We start from the raw sequence: 23,078 nt of genomic DNA on the forward strand, positions 1-23,078 counted from the left end.
ATAGATGAATGCGAAGTCCAGGTCGCGTCCCACCGCGTCCATTAACCGCTTGAACGTCTCTGCGGCATTCTTCAGGCTGAACAGCATGTGGAGGAACTCGAAAAGGCCAAACGGGGTGATGAGAGCCGTTTTGGGGACGTCGTCCGGATGCATCAGGATTTGATGGTATCCTCGGACGAGGTCTACCTTGGAGACGATCCATGCGCCGTGCAGATTTGCTGCAAAGTCCTGAATGTGCGGCACAAGGTTGCAGTCCGGTGTGGTAGCCTCATTCAGCCTGCAGTAGTCGCCGCACAGTCTCCAGCCCCCTGTTGCTTTGGGCACCATGTGCAGGGGGGAGGCCCATGGGCTGTCGGACCGCCGGATGAACCCCAAGTCCTCCATCCTCTTGAACTCCTCCTTCGCCAATCGGAGCTTGTCCGGGGGAAGCCGCCGAACACGGGCGTGGAGGGTGGTCCCTGGGCCGGGATGTGGTGCTGCACGCCGTGTCGGGGCATGGCTGCCGTGAACTTCGATGCCAGAACCGATGGAAAATCGGCCAGGACTCTGGTGAAGTCGTTGTCAGACAGCGTGATGGAGTTGAGGTGTGGGGCTGGCAACTGGGCTTCTCCCAGGGAGAACGTCTGAAAGGTCTCGGCGTGGACCTGTCTGCCTCAGCAGGTTGACCAGCAGGCTGTGAGCCCGCAAAAAATCCGCGCCCAGAAGCGGTTGGGCTACGGGGGCCAGTGTGAAGTCCCACGTGAACCGGCTGGAGCCGAACTGTAGGTGCACCATATGGGTGCCGTAGGTCCTTACCGTGCTGCTGTTCACAGCCCTCAGGGGGGGACCCAGTGCCCTGTTGCGGGTGTCATAACTTGTCGGAGGTAAGACACTGATCTCGGCACCGGTGTCGACCAAAAAATGGCATCCCGACCTCTTGTCCCACACATACAGGAGGCTATCCTGACGGCCAGCCACTGTAGCCATCAGCGGCGGCTGACCCTGGCGTTTCCCAGGAACTGGCAGGGCAAGCGACAACGGCGGGCTTCTGCGCCCCACCACTGGTGGTAGAAACACCAGTGTTCGTTGGGCTCTCCACCCCTGCCTCTGGGGCTAGCGGGCTCTGCGGCCAGGCCTGGACTGGTTTGCTGCTGGGAGCGTGGCCTGTTGATCTATGCAATGGACGCCCCACTCACCTTCTTGGCGTTCCACAGCAAGTCCGCCCGGGTTGCCACCTTCCGGGAGTCGCTGAAATCTGCATCAGACAGCAGCAGGCGTATGTCCTTGGGCAGCTGCTCCAGGAATGCCTGCTCAAACATGAGGCAGGGTGTGTGTCCGCCGGCCAAAGACAACATCTCATTCAGTAAAGCCAATGGAGGTCTGTCTCCCAAGCCATCCAGGTGCAGTAAGCGGGCAGCCCGCTCGTGCCATGAGAGTCCGAAAGTCCCTTAGGAGCAGGGCTTTGAATTCCGTGTACTTGCCGTCCGCCGGGGGAGACTGTACGAACTCTGCAACCTGGGCCGCTGTGCCCTGGTCGAGGGAGCTCACCACGTAGTAGTATCGTGTGTCCTCTGAGGTTATCTGCCGAACGTGGAATTGGGTTTCTGCTTGCTGGAACCATAGGTGAGGTCGCAGCGTCCAGAAGCTTGGCAGTTTCAACGAAACCGCATGAACAGATGCGGTGTCGGTCATCTACGGTCCAAAAATCGTTTGGACCGTCGGGGTCACCAATTGTAGCGGTATGCTACACGCAGCGCTAAAATAACGACATGGAGTCAGTAAACTGCAATTAAAGATGATTTAATTCGAACTTCACAGCCTTGCTTTAAAGCCTCCCTCATCCCGCCCTCCCCAGGTGCGGATGCTCTAAGGGACACGTACTCACAAACCCCCGCAGGCTTTTTCCCTTTGTTGTTGTCCTGGCCTTTGTGCCTGCGCGCTGGCTATTTGTGAGCTGGTTCGAGTGCGCTAGAAAGTGGGTCACCACAGTCTAATGATTATTAACACAGTGGTAGCAAAGGAGGGTGTGGTGAACTACATATACCTGTCTGGACACGCTCCCCTGCTGACTGCTCCTGTGGCTCTGCCCACAGACCGTGGCTCCTCCCACAGACCCCGGTATAAAGGTGATTGGAGCCACAGACCCTTCCTCAGTCTCCAGGATGTTGTATGATGGTCACTTGCTGCTTGTGCTTTCTTCCAGCCAATAAAAGCCTACCTTAGCCCATGTCTCAGAGTTATTGATAGTGCATCAGAGGGGTCTCCCCAAAATGTCAACTGTTCACTCTTTTCCCTAAATGCTGCCTGGTCTGCTGAGTTCCTCCAGCATTTTGTGTGTATTACTTTGACCTCCATCATCTGTAGTTTTCTCTTGTTTGTAACAAAAGAAAGATGTGCTTATGCTTTCATCTAAAAGCAGGGTAGTGCTGCACAGGAAAAGATTTCTGACATCAGGAAGGATCCAATTATTGTTCTGGAGTAGTATGTATGCATTGTTACAGATCAGGTGTCAGTATGACACAGAGCAACTGGAATTATATCTGCTAGTTTATGCATTACACAAGGAAAGCGATCTTTACTGCATCAAAGCTGCACCCACATGAAAAAGATACAAGCAGAATATATTACTCAGGTTTAATACAGCATAAATGAACACACACAGATGTGTTTGTAAGTTAACAGGTCCAATTTTAACTTTAAAATTACTTTTATTTTGGCACTGCAGTTAAGTGAAGGAAATGCAATCCAGCCTATCCAAGATATGCATCAAAATGTCTTCCCTGTTGTCCACCGCAAGTATGTTTATTTCTTTGTGAGCAAGCAAAACAGAGACAAATTCATTGAAAATCCTTTCAAGTATATCACCCAGCCTAAGCCAAGGCCTGCTGTGCCAATCAAGATTGCCATTGTTGGACCCCCAAAGTCTGGAAAGAGTACTGGTAAGTAACAGCAAACTTATATCATTGTGTTATAAGTAAAACAAAGATTTCAAAGTCACTTTAATGGTAATAATGGTGTTTATAGGATGGTGAATCTATTCAAGCATGTCTCAACACTAACAACCAATCAGGTCCAAATACTTAAATAAAAATATACTTGATATGCATGTACATATGCCATCAATAAACAAAACTCTTTAATCCATAGAGAGGGCAGTTGTCCAGACCTCCAGTCTTGGCAATTAGCCTTTTGTCCCCTTAGCAAGAGTCTTATATCACAACTTTGGCCCTTACAAAAGACTGATACTTTAGGGTGACCAGTTGACAAAAAAATCACTGTTTCACAAAATTGCAGAATGCAGAAAGAGACCATTCTGCCTGTCAGATTCTTTCATACCAGCTTTATACAACAGCAGTCCAGTTAGTCCCATTCCCATATACTTCCCCAGAACCTTGCAAATCTTTCGCTGTTAAATGTGGATCCCTTGTAAATGTCACCATCAAATTCTATCCACCTCTCTCTTTGAGTTTTTCTCTCATCTCATTTTGGCCTATCACCTGACTTGCATCAGCAAGGGAAATGAAGCTGAGTACAGGGCTACAGTGGGAAACTTTGTCATATGGTGCAAGCAGAATCATCTGCAGCTTAATGTGAAAAAGACTAAGGAGCTTGTGGTGGACCTGAGGAGGGCTAAGGCACCTGTGACCCCTGTTTCCATCCAAGGGGTCAGTGTGGACATTGTGAAGGATTACAAATACCTGGGGATACGAATTGACAATAAACTGGACTGGTCAAAGAACACTGAGGCTGTCTACAAGAAGGTCAGAGCCATCTCTATTTCCTGAGGAGACTGAGGTCCTTTAACATCTGCCGGACAATGCTGAGGATGTTCTTCGAGTCTGTTGGGGCCAGTGCTATCATGTTTGCTGTTGTGTGCTGGGGCAGCAGGCTGAGGGTAGCAGACACCAACAAAATCAACAAACTCATTCATAAGGATAGTGATATTGTTGGGGTGGAACTGGACTCTCTGACGGTGGTGTCTGAAAAGAAGATGCTGTCCAAGTTGCATGCCATCTTGGACAATGACTCCCATCCACTCCATAATGTACTGGTCAGGCACAGGAGTACATTCAGCCAGAGACTCATTCCACCGAGATGTAACACTAAGCGTAATAGGAAGTCATTCCTGCCTGTGGCCATCAAACTTTACAACTCCTCCCTTGGAGTGTCAGACACCCTGAGCCAATAGGCTGGTCCTGGACTTATTTCCACTTGGCATGATTAACTTAATATTATTTTATTATTTATGCTTTTATATTGCTATATTTCTATACTATTCTTGGTTGGTGCGACTGTAACAAAACCCAATTCCCCCAGGATCAATAAAGTATGTCTGTCTGTCTGTCTGACTTGGTTCTTCACCCGTTCACCAGCTATTCCCTTCATGAACTTTAAACGCCTTTCTCATTATAGCAGTTTCTTTACCAAAAAGAACAATCCTGATTTCCATAGTCTTTCCACATCACCATGGGATTTCAGAAGTCTGTGTATACCACATCATCTGCATTTCTCTGTTATTTCATTTAAAAACTATACCAAGGTAGTTGCACATGTTTCCCTTTAACAAATCCATTCTAGCTTTCTCTAATCAATCCATATTTCAATCATAGTACTGCTAATTCTGTCCCAGATTGTTGCTTCTCCAACTTTCCCCACCAAAGTAGATCCAAATTGGGGTATGTGGAGAAAGAAAGGGTATAGGGTGGATTGTGGTACGTCAGACTTGGAATTTTAAGCTTTCTGCTTGCACTGGATGAATCTAATTTAATCTAATTTATATACAACCTACAAATTCTATCAGAGATTGACAAAATCCGAATGACTTTCAGAGTATCTATCAAAAGTGATTTTCACAATTCAGGTAATACTCTCACAAATAAATGCATGGTGCAATATCCTTTTAGGATTTTCAGACTATGAATAGCCTGGAAAGTATTCTGCTAAACAGATGGAGCAGGTGATCCTGTTCAAATTTAAGCTACAGTGCTACCTCGCATGAAGAAATATTCTGCTGGTGGATTGGTGAAAATTATTTTTTCATTATTTTAAATAAAAACAGAAGTTTTAGGAATTGCTCAGAAGGTCAACCCACTGGGAAGTAAAAAACAGACTTAACATTTTGATAGAAGGTCATGGTCAGAATCAGGTTTAATATCATTAGCATATGTCATTAAATTTGTTGTTTTGCAGTAGCTGTACATTACACTACTTTTAAAATAAAAACTATAAATTACTATAAGAAGTATATAAAAATAAAATGAATAAGTAGGGCAAATAGAGAAGGGAAAAATACTGAGGTAGTGCTTATGGGTTCATTGTCCATTTAGAAATCTGATGGCGAAGAAGAAGCTGCTCTTGAAACATTGAGTTTGTGTCTTCAGGCTCCTGTACCTCATCCTTGATAGTAGCAATGAGAAGAGAGCATGTCCTGGGTGATGGGAGTCCTTAATAATGGATGCCACCTTTTTGAGGCATCGCCTTTTGAAGGTGTCCTGGATGCTGGGGAGACCAATGCCCATGATGGAGCTGGCTGAGCTGACAACTTCCTGCAGCTTTTTCCAATCTTGTGCAGTGGCCTCTCCATAGCAGATGGTAATGTAACCAGCCAGAATGCTTTCTGTAGAACATCTGAAGAAACTTGCAAATGTCTTTGGAGACCTACCAAGTGTCCTCAAACTCCTAATGAAATATGACTGTGTTTGTAGCTTCTTTGTAATTGCATCTTCAGAGATGTTGACACTCATGAACTTGAAACTGCTCACTCTTTCACTTCTGATCCCTTGATAAGGACTGGCATGTATTCCCTTGACTTGCCCTTCCTGAAATCCACAATCGATTCCCTTATCTTACTGTCATGAAGTACATGAGTGTTGTGACACCACTTGACCAGCTGATCTACCTCACTCCTGTATGTTTCTTTGTCACCATCTGAAACTCTGCCGATTGGCAAATTTGTAGATATTCTGTCACAAACTATGTTACCTAACCTGTAGAGTTTTCCAGCATTCTGTTTTTATTTCATAGGTACAGCATCTATATTTTTGTTTTAATTTTGAACCAGAAAATTTGAAGTTTGTTTCAGTCCACCTATATTTCTAGACTAGGGGATCCCAACATTTTTTTATGCCAAGGGCCAATCCCATTAAGCAAGAGATCCATGGACCCCAGGTTGGGAACCCCTGACTAGACTATTTATTTCTGAAATTTTCTATCTGCCATGGGTGGGAAAAATTAAAGGAAAAGTGCACATGAAAGCTTCTTTCCTCCCCCCTTCCTACTCCCCACCTCATGTCTCTTTTAAAGAGCTGTTGCAAGATTGTGGCCAACATGCCATTAAGTCAGTTCCTTAAGCAGTTTTTTTCAAGATACACTTTCTGTTTGTGTTATAGTGGCCAGGAAGTTTGCCAGTGAATTTGGACTTCAGCGCATTTCAGCAGGAGAAGCTATTCGCACAGTCCTGACCACTCAGAGGAAGACTGCTTTGGCTGTTAATATTATTAAACATCTCAAACAGGGTTTGATCGTGCCAGATATATTTGTTGTAAAGTGTCTAGAAGTGTGCTTGATGGATGTCGTATGCAATACCAGAGGGTATGTCTAAGTATTTCTGAATTATATCTAAAACATAGCTTATTCTTGTCGGTTTTATGTTCACTTATCTATTATGCATTCTATCAAACACATAGAAACCAGGAACAGCCTGTGTAAATCAGTTTTTCTTAGGGTGTAGATGAGGTTTGCTGCACAAAACACTTGACTAGCAAGCTATTAAATAATCTGGAGCCCTTTATCACTTGCAAACTGCTCTACCAATTTACCCAAGTAAGTGTGCCAGTTTTCTAAATGTAGATGAACAAGAGATTTTCTTAATTTATCTCAGAAGGAAATATGTAATTAAGGGGCCTGACAACAAAGAAAGTAAGGAGTCGTTCCCAAACTTGACATTAAATGGATTCTTTTGATCACCACTGTTCCCAGAATTAAGGTCCCTTCTCTTAGTCTGACTCCTGATGTCCCACAATTCTGTCTTCAAAATATTCCAACCTAGGCCCCACCAAATCTCTGCCCACAGTATTTTCTGCCACTATGCCTACTCTCCTATTTTATTGGAAATATATGCTGTATTTTAAACTATTTTTCCATAGCTCAAAACAATAATCTGTTCTCTTTATAGGTTTGTCCTGGATGGATATCCCGTAACCAGAGAGCAAATAAATCTACTCAATTCTTGGAAAATAATTCCTACTCGGATTATTGAGCTGCAAACAGATATAAAAGAGATTTTGAAGAGGGGTTTAATTGACAAAAGGTCACCAAACAGGTAACAAACAGTAAAACTCTGGTGATGATATGGATTTGATAACTATTATGAAGTGCGGTTAAATGCAAGGAAGAGGTTAAAACTTGGTCAGTTGGTTTCTCAAAGTTTTGGTTTATATCCTGTAGAGTTATCTTCATAGTACCCACTAAGTACTCTTCTTCCTGCTATTTCAAATAACTTTTCACTCAGCTCTAAACACATTTGTATTCTTTTTTGCCAGCTTTAAAAAAAATATTTTTGCTTGTGTATATACAATAGCAAGACAGAGCAACCTTACTGGTTTTTAGGTCATTGAGTGTCAGTCACACTCTCTTGTCTAGAGGTTGAATGTAGGCCTGATTGGAGGGAATTGGCATTGGTTTATTGTTGTCACATGTACTTAGATACAGTGAAAAGCCTGGCATGCATACTGTTCAAAGATTAAATCATTACATAGTGTATTGAAGTGGAACAAGGCAAAAACAATAAGACTGCAAAATAAAGTGTAATAACTACAGAGAAAAGGTAGTGCAGGTAAATTACAAGGTGCAGGACATGTCTGTGACAATCCAGTAGCTTTCAAGGTTTGTTTTTGGTGGTGGACAAACTACCAGATTTATTGAATTTATTTTACACCCTGTCCTGCTTTGTTTATTTTGTCCGGTCCTTACTTGCCTTATCTGCATTGAAGGACAATTAAAAGTCAACAACAGTGTTGTAAACTTTAAGTCACATATAAACCTAACTGAGTAACGATAGAAAATCCCTACTTTGTAGCACAATAGTGAATAAGATTATTTGTTTTTTTTTAAACAATTTTATAGCTTTATAGCCACTGTTGTTGTTACCAGTTGTTGCACCTTCAAGTTTTGGCAAAATTGGTCCAAAACCAGCATTCATCAGTGTTAGTCAAAAGAGATTTTGCAGATGCTGGAAATACAAATACCTATGTCAGGATTCTGTTTGTTGACTATAGCTCAACTTTTAACACCATCATTCCCATAGTCCTGATTGATAAGTTACGAACCTAGGCCTCTATACCTCCCTCTGCAATTGGATCCTCAACTTCCTAACAGGAAGACCCAATCTGTGAGGATTGGTAATAATATCTCCTCCTCTCTGACAATCAACCTTGGCGCACTTCAAAGGTGTGTGCTTAGTCCACTACTCTACTCCCTCTATGCCCATGACTATGTAGCTAGGTATAGTTCAAATGCCATCTATAAATTTGCTGATGATACATCCATTGCTGGTAGAATCTCAGATGGAGACAAGAGAGCGCTTAGGAGTGAGATATACCAGCTAGTTGAGTGGTGTCGCACAACAGCCTTGCACTTAATGTCAGTGAGACCAAAGAGCTAATTATAGACTTCAGGAAGGATAAGGCAAGGGAACACAAACCAATCCTCATAGAGGGATCGGAATTGGACAGAGTAAGCAATTTCAAGTTCCTGGATGTCAAGATCTCTGAGGATCTAACCTGGTCCCAACATAGCGATGCACTGTCTGGTATTGGGGGGGGAGGGGTGCTTCTGCACTGGATCAAAAGTAGCTGCAGAAAGTTGTTAAATTTGTCAATTCCATCCTGGGTATTACCCTCTGTAGACATCTTCAAGAAGCGGTGCCTCAGAAGGGCAGCATCCATCTTTAAGGACCACCACCACCCAACACAAGCCTCTTATTGGAAGGAGGTATCCCCTTCCATCAGGAAGGAGATACAGAAGGCTGAAGACACACACACAGCAATTCAGAAGCAATTTCTTCCCCTCTGCCTTCCGATTTCTAAATTGACATTGAATCCATGAACACCACCTCACTTCTTAAAAAAAAATTATTTCTATTTTGGCACTATCTTTAATTTAACTATTTAATATCCATATAAATACTTATTATCATTTACTTATTTATTTTTTTATATTATCATGTACTGCATTGTACTGCTGCCACTAAGTTAACAAATTTCATGCTACAAAGAAGGAATACGTTTACAGATTTATTTAAGGAGAGATAGGCATTCTGAAAATGATGTACCTGCCAGGAAGAGAGATTTTATGTGCTAAATCTGACTGGATACTCACTAGAATTAGCTCTACCATTAGGGAATTGAACCCTACTGAGGTAAAGTCTGGGTTACTAATCTGTGCTTGTTATGATTATGTGAATCCTTTCTATTCACCAAAGTCAAAAAACATATAGACGTTATTTTCTGAATAAAAAGCCCTGGTGGCCTCTCTTGTACTGCAATGAACAGCAAATCGAGAAAAATGGCATAAACTTGTTGCTGTCAGTTACCAGAAAGTTGTAATCATTTAGTTATCAGATAGCATCTGTGAAAAAGTGAAACAGAATCTACACTGCAAATTGAAGAATATTATTATGGATTTCTTGCAGTTTTTTGAATTTCATCCCTTCTGACAATAGTGTTAGACCATAAGACATAGGAGCAGAATTAGGCCATTCAGCCCATCAAGTCTGCTCCGCCATTCCGGCATGGCTGATCCCAGATCATACTCAACTCCATATACCTGTCTTCTCGCCATATCCTTTGATGCCTTGGATGATCAGGAAACTAACAACTTCCGCCTTAAATATACCCACGGACAGCTTCCACCGCAGTCATAGCAGAGTATTCCACAGATTCACTACTCTGGCTAAAAAAAAAATCTTCCTTACCTCTGTTCTCAAGGTTGCCCCTCAGTTTTGAGACTGTGCCCTCTAGTTCTGGATACCACCACCACAGGAAACATCCTCTCCACATCCACCCTATTTAGTCCTTTCAACGTCCTGTAGGTTTCAATGAGATCTCCCTGCATTCTTCTAAATTCCAGTGAGTGCAGGCCTAAAGCTGCCAAATGCTTCTCATATTTTAACCCTTTCATTCTCAGAATCATCCCTGTGAACTTCCTCTGAACTCTCTCCAATGACAACACATTTTTTTTCTGAAATATGGGACCCAAAACTATTGGCAATACTCCCAACTGCAGCCTGACTAGTGTCCTATAAAACCTCAGCTTTATTTGCTTACTTTTATATTCTATTCCCCTTGAAATAAATGCCAACATTGCATTTGCCTTCTTTACCACAGACTGAACCTGTAAATTAACCTTCTGGGAGTCTTGCAAGAGGACTCTTAAGTCCTTCTTTATCTCTGATGTTTGAACCTTTGCCCCATTTAGATAACGGTCTGCACTATTGTTCCTTTTACCAAAATGCATTATCGTACATTTCCCAACACCTGATTCCATTTGCCACTTTTTCACCCAGTCTTCCAATTTCTGCAAGTTCTGCTGCAATCATATTGCTTTCTCAGAATTATCTACCCCTCCACCTATCTTCCCAAACTTTGCCACAAAGCCATCAATTTCATTATCCAAATTATTGACAAACAATGTGAAAAGTAGTGGTCCCAATACTGACCCCTGAGGAACACCTCTAGTCACTGGCAGCCAACCAAAAAATGTCCCCTTTATTCTCACTCGCTGCCTCCTGGCTGTCAGCCATTCCTCTCTCCATGCCAGTATCTTTCCTTTAATGCCATAGAATTTTATCTTGTAAAGCTGCCTCATGTGTGACATCTTATCAAATGTCTTCAAAAAATCCAAGTAAGTGACATCCACTGTCTCTCCTTTGTCCATCCTGCTTGTAACTTCTTCGAAAAAAGTGACAAAATGGACTGTTAAGATCGTAAACCACTGGGTTGTTGTTGTGTCTCTTGCTCGCTATGAAAATGGGAGAGAGAGAACCTGTGGGTTGTCGAATTTGAATGAATTGTGAAGCTTTTGTGATAATTATGGTCTGTGTCTTTGCTATTACTTAGCAAACGCTTGGGCTCGGTGATAGTACCGATGCACGTTTATTTTTGCTGGTGGGGGGAAGGGGGGTCATTGCTCGCTGCTGCTTACACACAGGAGGGGTGAGTGGGGGGGACTTTGGGGTTCTCACATTTAACTGTCCATTCTTTGGGGCACTTCTCTGTTTTTGTGGATGGTTGTGAAGAAAAAGCATTTCAGGATGTATATTGTATACATTTCTCTGACATTAAATTTGATCTTTGAACCTTTGAAGAACTCTAATGGATTTGTCAGGCAAGATTTCCCTTTACAGAAACCATGCTGACTTTGACTTATTTTATCATTAACCTCCAAGTACCTCGAAACCTCATTAATAATAATAGACTCCAACACTAATATTAGGCTAACTGGCCTATAATTCCTTCTCTTTTCCCTTCCTCTCTTCTTAAAGAGTGGAGTGACATTTTTAATCATCCAGTCCTCCAGGACCACTCCAGAATCAAGTGATTCTTGAAAGATCAAAATTAATGCATCCGTTATCCCTTCAGCAACCTCTCTCAGGTCTCTTGGATGTAATCTTTCAGGTCCAGATGACTTATCCACCTTCAGACCTTTGAGTTTGCACAGGCCTTTTTCCTTGCAATATCAATGACACTCACTCCTGCTCCCTGACACTTACAGACCTCTGGCACACTAGTATCTTCCACAGTGAAGACTTTTGCAAAGTACTCATTAAGTTAATCTGCCATTTCTTTGTCCCCCATTACTCCCTCACCAGCATAATTTTCTAGTAGTAAAGGATCAACTGTCACCTCCTTTTTACTCTTTATATAACTGGAAAAACATTTTGGTATCCTGCTTTGTATTATTAGTTAGTTTGCCTTTGTATTTCATCTTTTCCCTAATAGTTTTTTTTAGATGCCTTTTGTTGGATTTTAAAAGCTTCCCAATCATCCAACTTCCCACATACCTTATGTGCCCTTTCCTTGACTTTTATTCGGTCCTTAACTTCCCTTGTCAGCCACAGTTGCCTAGCCCTGCCATTTGAGAACTTCATCTTCTGAGGGTTGTATCATTCCTGCGCCTTGTGAGCTATTCCCAGAAACTTCAGCCATCTCTGCTCAGCCATCATCTCCACCAGTATCCTTCCCCAATCAACTTGGGCAAGCTTCTCTCTCATGCCTCTGTAATTCCTTTTATTCCATTGAAGTAATGATACATGTGACTTATGCTTCTCCCTCTCAAGTTGCAGTATGAATTCAATCATATTATGATCATTGCCACCCAAGGGCTCCCTGATAAGGTCTGGGTTATTACACAACAGCCAATCTAAGATAGCCTTTCCCCAAGTAGGCTTAAGCACAAGCTGCTCTAAGAAGCCATTTTGCAGGCATTCAACAAATACCCTCTCTTGCGATCTGACACCAACTTGATTTTCCTAATCCCCTTGCGTATTGAAGTTCCCCATTACAATTGTGTCATTCCCCTTATTACATCCTTTTCCAGCTCCCTTTGCAATCTCAACCCCATATATTGGCTACTACTTGGAGGTCTATACATTATTCCAATAATGATATTTTTACCTTTTCAGTTTCTTAACTTTACCCACAAAGATTCAACATTCTCTGACCCTATGTCACCTCTTTCTAAAGATGTAATTCCATCTCTTATCAGTAGAGCCACACCACTGCCTATGCCTTCCTACCTGTTCTTTCAATACAAAGTTAAGCTCCCAACTTTAGCTTTCTTTCAGCCGCAACTCAGTGATGCCTACAAAGTCATACCAACCCATCTGTAACTGTTATTGAGACACCCATTAAATGCGTACCTTGGTAGTTAATTGCAGAATAAAGATGTTCTTTGTTAGAGCAAACACGAGGAAATCTGCAGATGCTGGAAATTCAAACAACACACACAAAATGATGGTGAAGGGTCTCGGCCCGAAACGTCGACAGTGCTTCTCCTTATAGATGCTACCTGGCCTGCTGTGTCCCACCAGCATTTTGTGTGTGTTGTTATGTTCTTTGTTAGTTGTTCTTTGTCTGTAAGCTTTTGAAGAACTTTGAGCAATCAACAGTCACTTTTTTGGGGTGTTAGTCTGGTCCCCTAACATTAGCAGAGTCAGAAGACCATTAATGTAACATGATATGCTGCTAGTTCCACTGAAATTGTCCACTGAGTTGAGTGGAGCTTCACAATCAATTTCATGTCAGTATTGATGGAAAATATGTTTATGATGCATTACAAGCAATGTGATCAGGTGCATACTGGATGTGGGGAAAATGTCAGGATGTTACCAAGAATCATGCACAGAAGAGCCATTTAATTCTTTAGTTGCCGGAATTATGATCACCAGAGCGACTAGCTATGAATCTAACTTGGATCATATAGTTTTCAAAAAATGCACTGTTTTTACTGTTCATTATTTAATAATGATTTACTGAGTTAGTTAAATTTAAATTCCCCCAACAAATTTATAGTAGGTCAATGAAAAATCCAGGCATCTGGGTACTAATTCAATAATTTAACTATACCCCAAAATGAACATTCATTTTGTTGTGACCAAGTGCTTTAAATTTCTTAATGTAGTAGTGCAGCCTGAAGTGGGAAACAAGAACTGGAGATATAGTATATTAGTAAGCAACCAAATATTTACACTCTATCCCCAAGATAACTAAAGGGGCACCGATTCAGAGTGCTAAGTGATGTACTGTATTCAGAATCAGAATCAGGTTTAATATCTCCAGCATGTGTTGTGAAATTTGGTATCTTTATGGAAGCAGTACAATAAATATAGAGAAAAATACTGAATTGCAGATATTTATGTCTATTAAATAGTTAAGGTAAAAGTAAGTGATGCAAAAAAACCAGAAAAAAAAGTTGTGAGGTAGTGTTCATGGGTTCATGTTCCATTTAGGAATCGGACAGCAGAGGGGAAGAAGCTGTTTCTGAATCACTGAGTGTGTACCATCAGGCTTCTGTACCTCCTTCCTGATGGTAACAGTGAGAAGGGGGCAAGTCTTGGATGGTGAGAGTCCTTTAGGATGGATGCTACCTTCCTGAGGCACCACATTTTGAAGCGTCTTAGATACTTGTGGTAAATTATGTATACCTGTCTGGACACGCCCCTCTGCTGACTGCTCCTGTGGCTCCTCCCACAGACCCCTGTATAAAGGCGATTGAGGCACTGCTCCTCCCTCAGTCTTCGACATGTCGTGCTCCCTTTTCGCTGTTAATAAAAGACTATCGTTCACTTCCAGTCTCCTAGAGTTATTGATGGTGCATCAATACTACAGAGGCTAGTACCCATGATAGATCTGACTAATTTTACAAGTTTCTTCAATATGTTACATCCAGGTTAGGTCTCAGAGATATTGACACCCAGGAACTTGAAATTGCTCTCTCTCTCTCCACTTCTGATCCCTCTATGAGGATAGGTTTTTTGGTCTCAGTACCTTCTACGCCCGCTTTGAAAGGAAGAATATAACTACAGCTGTGCAGGTCCCTGCTGCAGCTGGTGACCCTGTGATCTCTGTTTCAGAGGCCGATGTTAGGCTGTCTTTAGAGGGTGAACCCTTGCAAGGTGGCAGGTCCCAATGAAGTACCTGGTAAGGCTCTGAAAACTTGTGTCAACCAACTGGTAGGAGTATTCAAGGACATTTTCGACTTCTCACTGCTTCTGGCGGAAGTTCCCACTTGCTTCAAAAAGGCAACAATTATACCAGTGCCTAAGAAGAATAATGTGAGCTGCCTTAATGACTATCATCCAGTAGCACTCAGATATACAGTGATGAAATACTTTGAGAGGTTGGTCATGACTAGACTGAACTCCTGCCTCAGCAAGGACCTGGACCCACTTCAATTTGCCTATTGCCACAATAGATCAATGGCAGACACAATCTCAATGGCTGTTCACACAGCTTTAGACCACCTGGACAATACAAACACCTATATCAGGATTATAGCTCAGCATTTAACAACACTGTACTCACAATCCTGATTGATAAGCTATAGAACCTGAGCCTCTGATCCTTGACTTCCTAACTGGAAGACCACAATCTGTGTGGATTGGTGATAATATCTCCTCCTTGCTGATGATCAACACTACTGCCCCTCAGAAGTGTGAGCTTAGCCCTCTGCTCTACTCTCTATATATGCATGACTGTGTGACTAGGCATAGCTCAAATACCATTGATAAGTATGCTGATGATACAATCATTGTTGGTAGAATCTCATATGGAGACAAAAGGTGCAAAGGAGAGAAGTATGCCAAATATGGAATGGTGTCGCAGCAACAACCTTGCACTCAGTGTCAGTGGGACTAAAGAGCCGATTGTGGACTTCAGGAGGGGTAAGACGAAGGAACACACACCAATCCTTATAGAGGGATCAGAAGTGGAAAGAGTGAGCCATTTAAAGTTCCTGGGTGTCAAGATCTCTGAGGACCTAACCTGGTCCCAACATATCAATGCAGCTATAAAGAAGGCAAGAGATCGTCTATACTTCATTAGGAGTGTGAACAGAGTTGATATGTCAACAAAAACACTCGAGAACTTCCATAAAAGTGTACTGTGGAGACCATTCTGACAGGCTGCATCACTGTGTGGTATGGGGGGGGGGGGGAGCCTACTGCACAGGACCAAAAGAAGCTGCAGAGGGTTGTAAATTTAGTCAGCTCCATCTTGGGTACTAGCCTACAAAGTACTCAGGACATATTCAAGGACCGTTATCTCAGAAAAGCAGTGTCCATTATTAAGGACCCCTAGCACCTAGGGCATGGCATTTTCTCACTGTTACCATCAGGTAGGAGGTACAGAAGCCTGAAGCCACACACTCATCGATTCAGGAACAGTTTTTTCCTGTCTGCCATTCGATTCCCAAATGGACATTGAACCCATGAACACTACCTCACCTTTGTAATATATTTCTGTTTTTGCACAATTTTAATTTATTCAATAGATGTATACTGGAATTTATTTATTTATTTATTATTAATTTTTTTTTTCTCTTCTTCTATATTATGTATTGCATTGAACTACTGCTGTTGCTAAGTTAACAAATTTCATGACACATGCCGGTGATAATAAACCTGATTCGGATTCTGTTCCCACATCTTTCTCTTTCTGAAGTCCACAATCAGCTCTGGTCTTGCTGACATTGAGTGTAAGGTTGTTGTTGAGACATCACTTAACTAACTGGTATATCTCGCTCCTACCCCTTCGTCACCATCTGAAATTCTGCCAACAATAGTTACATCATCAGCAAATTTATAGATCACATTTGAGATGTACTTAGCCACTTAGTCATTGGGTGTAGAGAGAGTAGAGCAGTGCCACACCAGTGTAGATTGTCAGTGAGGTGGAGATGCTCTTTCTAATCTACACAGATTGTGGTCTTCTGGTTAGGAAATCGAGAGTCCAGTTGCAGAGGGGGTACAGAGGCGTAGGTTCTGTAGCTTTCTGATCAGGACCTTTGTAATGTTGGTGTTAAATGCAGAGCTATAGTCAATAAGCAGCATCCTGACATAGGTATTTGCATTGTCCAGGTGATCCAAGACCGTGTGATCACGTCTGCTGTAGACCTATTGTGGCGATAAGCAAATTGCAGTGGGTACAAGTCCTTCCTGAGACAAGTGTAAATTCCAGCCATGACCAACCTCTCAAAGCATTTCATCACTGTAGGTGTGAATGCAACTGGACGATAAGACAGCTCACACTACTCTTCTTGGGCACAGGTGTAATTGTTGCCCTTTTGAAGTAGGTGGGACCTTCCAACTGTAGCAATGAGAGGATGAAGTTGTCTTTGAATACCCTGCCAGTTAGTTAGCACAGATTTTTAGAGCCTTACCAGGTACTCCCATCAGGCCCAGCTGCCTTGCGAGTGTTCACCTTCTTGAAAGACTACCTGTCATTGGCCTCAGAGACAGAGAATATAAGCCACAAAATACTATATAAGCTGTAGAATCTCACCAATGTTTCATCTTGATAACATCACTTGAGCTGACAAAGGGCTCATCATTTTCAAAAGAATATTAAATGTAATAAGCTATATTTTTTGCATTTATGCAGCAGAAGCCTACTCCATATTGTAGATGCACATTATGAATTAGGAATACTAAATTTAGTTACATTTACTTAAATCATGTTTGGACACCAAAGTTTTACCACTAATTTTGCTACTTTTACTGTCTTCTGATAGGATCTATCCACTCCATGACAGTTCTCAGATTCTAACCATTCGAAATTCATCATTTAGTCATGAGATTAGTGCTATCTGGGAATATTACCAACAGGAGCATCAAAACTGGCGTATTATTTATGGACAACACAGCAAGTGGTGGGTGTGGCTAAAAGTGCTCGAAGAAGTCAAAGCCAGTGTAAAACAGATTGAGATATATCTGGAACGAATACGTGAAGGTAAGAATAGACATTTTAAATTAAATATTGCTTATTAAGCATTATGAATTCTGAAATTATATTAATGTCTCTGCTTTTGAGTTTTATTGTTCTCTAAGCAAATTATTTTCAGAGAAGTAAATATATCATTGTGTCAAACTCTGCTGTCTCGTGTATGACATTGCACAAAATTAGAAGTTAGAAAAGATTATTCAACCCTTTTTAGTCTTCTGTGCCAAGCAGTATGTACATGGCTAATCCATACCTCTCATACCTTGTTGAGCCAAGCTTGTGGGGAAAGCTTTCAAGGAATGTTTCCAACCTTTAAGTTCATTGCGACTGAAAAAGCAAAATGTTATTTCTCACAAATAGGTAAAGCTGCCAATATTGCTGGTTTGTGCATCACACCCAATGAACTGCTAACACGCCTTGGAGAGTTTGGGCAATACTGTCCTGTCACCCTTCAATTACAAGAGGAACTGGAAGACTGTTCTGTTGATCCATCATTGGAATTTGCAGCAGAGTTCCGAGGACACTACTACAAACTAGCTTCAAAGGAAGCTCTGGAAGTAAGCATGTCTGTGATAGATTAAAATTAGTTCCATTCTTTCTCTACCTTCATAAATAATATTGATCAAAGGGGACATGAGAATATTGCTTTAAATTCTGTCAGCTTTTCTTTGCACATCTTTCAACCTGTACATTGATTAAAAAGTACTGTTAAAGGTTTTATCAATTTGTTCTTTCCCATATATGCATGTGGAGCTTGACATTAATTATACACTTGGAGAAGAAACCTAGACCTGTCAATGTAAATGAAGATAAAATGTGGCATGGTAGTTGCCAAAATCTGCAACAAAATCAGTACATGGGAAAGTACAACTGGTCTGGTAACATATGTGGAGAGAACTGAGGAATTAATATTTAAGAGATGTTTCATTATCATAGAAGCAAATTATTAAATGCTTGTACAGTTACTTATTTTCCTGAGACCTTTTTGATCCATGCCCATGTTGTCACTGCAGTTTTGTTGAAATTAAACAAAAACACTTTTTTCCATTCCTGAAACTTTGGTAGCTTTTTTATTGTCAGCACTTATTTGGGAAGAGGTCAGGGTAAGTGACCTTAAATTTCAGTAAGGTGAAGATACTGTCACTGTTCTGTGAGGTAGAGAACTCTAGAATATGATGAGATTTGCTTTGTTACATGTACATCAAAATAGTGAAATGGACAGTGAAATGCATCATTTTGCATCAAATAAATCTTCAAAGATTGCACTGGGTAGCCCACTGAAGTCATCACACTTCCAGCATAAACAGAGCATGCCCACAACTCACTAACACTAACTATATGTCTATGGAATCTGGGAGGAAACCAGAGCACCTGGAAGAAACACACACATCCACAGCAAGAATGTACAAACCCCTTACAGACCGTGGTGGGAATCAAACCTGATCTTACAGCTGACTCAATAAAGTGAAGTATTAACCACTATGTTACCCATATATGATGATGAATGAGCAGAGATCTTTTTCCAAGTTGTGATGAAGGGAAGATTTGTTGGTTTGTTTCTATGTCCCTGTTGCCCATTATTTCTGTGAACTGAGGGCATCAGATTTTGGAAGTAATGCACAAAGGAGCCTTGAAAAGTTGTCACAGTATTTTTTATAGATTGGACAGACTCCTGTCATGGTCCATCAGTAAAGAACAATTGACAAACAATTAGCTGCTTAGTCTTAAATAGGTTGAAGGCTCAGTTTTATAAGTGGCGAGTCTTGTAAGATACTCTATTTTTGACACGTAATCAGTAGGAAAGAGTAATAATTATATATTACATATAATTCTTAGTTGCATGTGGAAATCAAACAAAGTAGCAGCTAAATTTATTTTTACAAAGCTAGGAATATGGACTCAAAGATACAGATATGTCCACTTATTTTTACACTTATAGTTTTAATGATACCTTTGTCTAACATTTTTGAGAAAATTGTGATGACTATCACACTTTTTTTCAATCTTATTAAAGTATAAAAACAAAATATTGTGAAAGGATGAAGGGGCTCAGCCTGAAGCATCAACAAATTAATCTTCTCCATAGATGTTGCCCGACTTGCTAAATTCTTCAAGCATTTTGTGTGTGTTGACAATTTTGTTCATTTGTTTCAGACATTCTTGGAGAACCCAGAGATGTTTGTACCTCCACTAGCTGCTGTGACTCTGCCACCACCTGATATGTTACCAATAAAGCTTACTGCAATTGGAGTGAAGGCCAGGTTTCCTAAGCATGCAGAATTGCAGGGCTACTGTCCAGTTACATTTCTGGATGGGATGGAGAAGTAAATCAACTTCTGAATAGCTTACAGAATATATCTGATGTAGAATTAAATTTCTTTTTGGAGGAATATTCCACGTTGCTATTTTGGTTCTTGGCAGGTATGAAGCTTTGATACCTGGACACATTGATTATGCTGTTGAATACAGAAACAAGTTATATCTTTTTCAGGATGAGAAACACCTTAATAAATTTATGCGGTAAGTGTTTCTAAATAATGTTCTAATTATCAAACTCTGATAACTTTTTTATAGGGGTTGAAATTTCACTGTATATTTTGGAATGCCTTACACACTGGTGCAGCTGCATAATTGCAAAACATTGTCAAAACTTTAAATTAATGCAGCTTTTCTGAACAAATGCTGGACAAATACAACAAAATTTTGGTATACAATGCAACTGATCAAACTTGCATAATTTTCTAACTAAGTATATGCAATTTATAAATATCATGGAGATTGACTGCAGAAGCAGACCTTAACTATGGGATTAAAGCTATTCTGCATTTTTTTGAAGAATCAGCAGTGATGAAATCAAGACGCCTCTAAGGCTGTGCATCTTCGTTAAAACAAGCTCCTGTTTTCTTGCAGATTGATGCTTCTATTCCATAATATCCACTCCCTCTTCCAGTGATTGGCCTCCACTCCTTCCTATGGACTCTATGAACCCTTGGATCTTCCGAACCTTCCAAGATTTTCTATCTGCCTCCTCTTCTTTCCCATAATCCTATTGATCCCCTTTATCTCTGATAACATTCTCAACTTGGAGTTTCTCTTCAGTATATCCTTCTCCATCTCATTCCCATGACTGATCTGTTCAATGGCGTCTTCTCACCTTCCTACTTCTGCCCATTTTCCTCCTAATGGGTTCACTGCACCAATTATCTTTCAAGTCCCATGTAATCTTCTCTCTCACCTTTAGATCACACCCTCTGTAATTATCCCCCACAATTTTTCTTTTCCCTTTCTATAATCTTTTCTCCTACGTTGTATCTCCTAGTTTGCCATGGTGGAAGATCTGGAGGCAACACCTAGAACCATGGGCAGCATTTGCTTGTTTTCTTTTATGTAGTACTTTGGGTATAATGCACAGCAGAATATCAAACTCTCATGGCCATGTGCCGAAGTGGCAAATTTCTCCACATAACCCCACTTTATATGTTATTTGTAAACACCCACTGAAGAATTTCTGACTCACTTTAAAATTGGAATTTTAATACATTTTTTGTGCAGAACGCTGATGAATATTAAAGGAATGTGTACCTCTGAGCCATAATTATTTTTACACTTTTGCACTATCCTCACCCAATTTTTCTTATCCACCAAATCCACAACTCCTTTCACTGAAATATTTTTTTACTACACCTCTTTCCATAACTGTTCTAAGAATGTTTACTTGCAACACAAAGTAAATAGCCTTTAAGCCAATCTGGTCCAATCAGAGTAATCTTCCCATTTCCTCTTTCCTTATTTCCTTGTGGCTTTGCAAATTATTACATCTCACATGTCTGTCAACTCCCTTTTGATTCTTTTTGCCACTTATCTACACTTAGAGATCATTTACAAATGAATCTACCACAACTTCGTTGGAATATGGAAGAAAACCAGAGTACCCAAGGGAACCCATGCTTGCCACAAGGAGATATTCAAGATTAGTCTTGAATGTCAGGAGCTGTTGAGAACAGTCAGGAGCTGCATGGTAGCAGCATCAGTTACTGTGCTGACTCTGACAGTGTAATTGTTCCCCAAATGCTCTCCTATTTTCTGGAAAAGGAAACATTTCAGCATGTTTTAGAAATTCCTTTTCATTACCATCACTATTTGGATATATATACTTGGAGAGTAACTGAAGATTTCTAATTTTTACAACTTTCTATAAACTGGAAATGAAATTTCCCTTCTATATTCTTTCCACTATTTGTGTGTTGTTGCCCCCTCAACTATATCAGGCTGATTGTGGCTGGCAGTTCCCGAAGAAAACCACTAGCATTCCACCATCTCTAGCTAACTAGGTATAGGCTGTTATGGATCTGAAATAAGAATCTGAGTGAGTGACAGAAGCTAGAAATGTATCCCTCTGATCCTACATCTGGCAGGTCAGATGTGGGAGCATTATGTTCATTTGTATGAATATGATTTTCTGAACCTGTAAACAGAAGGAAAAGTTAGGTTTCATAAATGTCATTTTCATTCAGATGAGCAATTTTATACTATAAGATGGAGGAGCAGAATAAGGCCATTTGGCTCATTAAGTCTTTTCTGCCATTCTATCTCCCTCTATCTCTCAGTGCCAATCTCCCACATTCCTTCATGCCCTGACTAATCAAGAATTGTATCAACCTCTGCCTTAAAAATACCCAGTGACTTGCCCTCCACAGCTGCCTGTAGGCAACAAATTCCACAGATTTACCACTCTCTGGCTAAAAAACTTCCCCTTCAATATTGTTCTATATAGACATTCCTCTATTCTGAGGCTGTGTCTTCTGGTCTTAGACTCCCCCACCACAGGAAGCATCCTCTCCATCGAGGCCTTTCAACATTCAAAAGGTTTCAATGCAATTCCACCCCTCCCCCACAATTTCTGAATTCCAGTGAGTACACGCCAGAGCTATCAAATGCTGCTCAAATGGTAAGCCTTTCAATCCCAGAATAATGTAATGAGCCTTCTTTGAACCTCTCCATTGTCAGCACATCCTTTTTTAGATAAAGAACCCAAAACTGCTCATAATACTCCAAATGAGACCTCATCAGTTCCTTTTAAAGTCCCAACATTACATTCTTGCTTTTATATTCTAGTATTAATGAAATGAATGCTGACATTGCATTTGCCTTCCTCAAAACTGACTCAAACTTCAAATTAACCTTTAGGAAACCCTGCACAAGGATTCCCAAGTCCCTTTACACCTCAGATTTTTGAATTTTCTCTCCATTTAGAAAATAGTTTACACTTTTATTTCTTCTACCAAAGTGCATGACCATATACTTCTAGACACTATATTCTATCTGCCACTTCTTTGCCCATTCTCCTAATCTAAATCCTCCTATAGCCTCTCTGCTTCCTCAAAACTACCTGCCCCTCCACCTATTTTTGTATTATCTGCAAACTTGGCCACAAAGCCATTAATTCCATTATCCAAATCATTGACATATAATGTAAAAAGAATCAGTCCCAACACGGACCCCTGTGGAACACCATTAGTCATTGGCAGCCAACCAGAAAAGGCTCCCTTTCTACAACACACTCAAAATGCTGGTGGAACACAGCAGGCCAGGCAGCATCTA

General features: G+C 41.1%; 1 protein-coding gene across 6 annotated transcripts in view; it reads left to right on the plus strand.

Moving 5' to 3' along the window:
- Nucleotides 1-23,078, plus strand: part of ak9 (adenylate kinase 9) — a 154,525-nt gene that overhangs the window by 114,247 nt on the left and 17,200 nt on the right. For all 6 annotated transcript variants that reach the window (XM_059982957.1, XM_059982953.1, XM_059982955.1 and 3 more), the window contains 7 exons: nucleotides 2,705-2,918; nucleotides 6,369-6,570; nucleotides 7,154-7,300; nucleotides 17,269-17,486; nucleotides 17,838-18,034; nucleotides 19,632-19,801; nucleotides 19,899-19,997. In XM_059982957.1, coding sequence (XP_059838940.1) covers nucleotides 2,705-2,918; nucleotides 6,369-6,570; nucleotides 7,154-7,300; nucleotides 17,269-17,486; nucleotides 17,838-18,034; nucleotides 19,632-19,801; nucleotides 19,899-19,997 — 1,247 coding nt within the window. The remainder of the gene's footprint in view (nucleotides 1-2,704; nucleotides 2,919-6,368; nucleotides 6,571-7,153; nucleotides 7,301-17,268; nucleotides 17,487-17,837; nucleotides 18,035-19,631; nucleotides 19,802-19,898; nucleotides 19,998-23,078) is intronic.

The sequence above is a fragment of the Hypanus sabinus genome, chromosome 10, assembly GCF_030144855.1.
Source record: "Hypanus sabinus isolate sHypSab1 chromosome 10, sHypSab1.hap1, whole genome shotgun sequence".
In the NCBI taxonomy this organism is placed as follows: domain Eukaryota; kingdom Metazoa; phylum Chordata; class Chondrichthyes; order Myliobatiformes; family Dasyatidae; genus Hypanus; species Hypanus sabinus.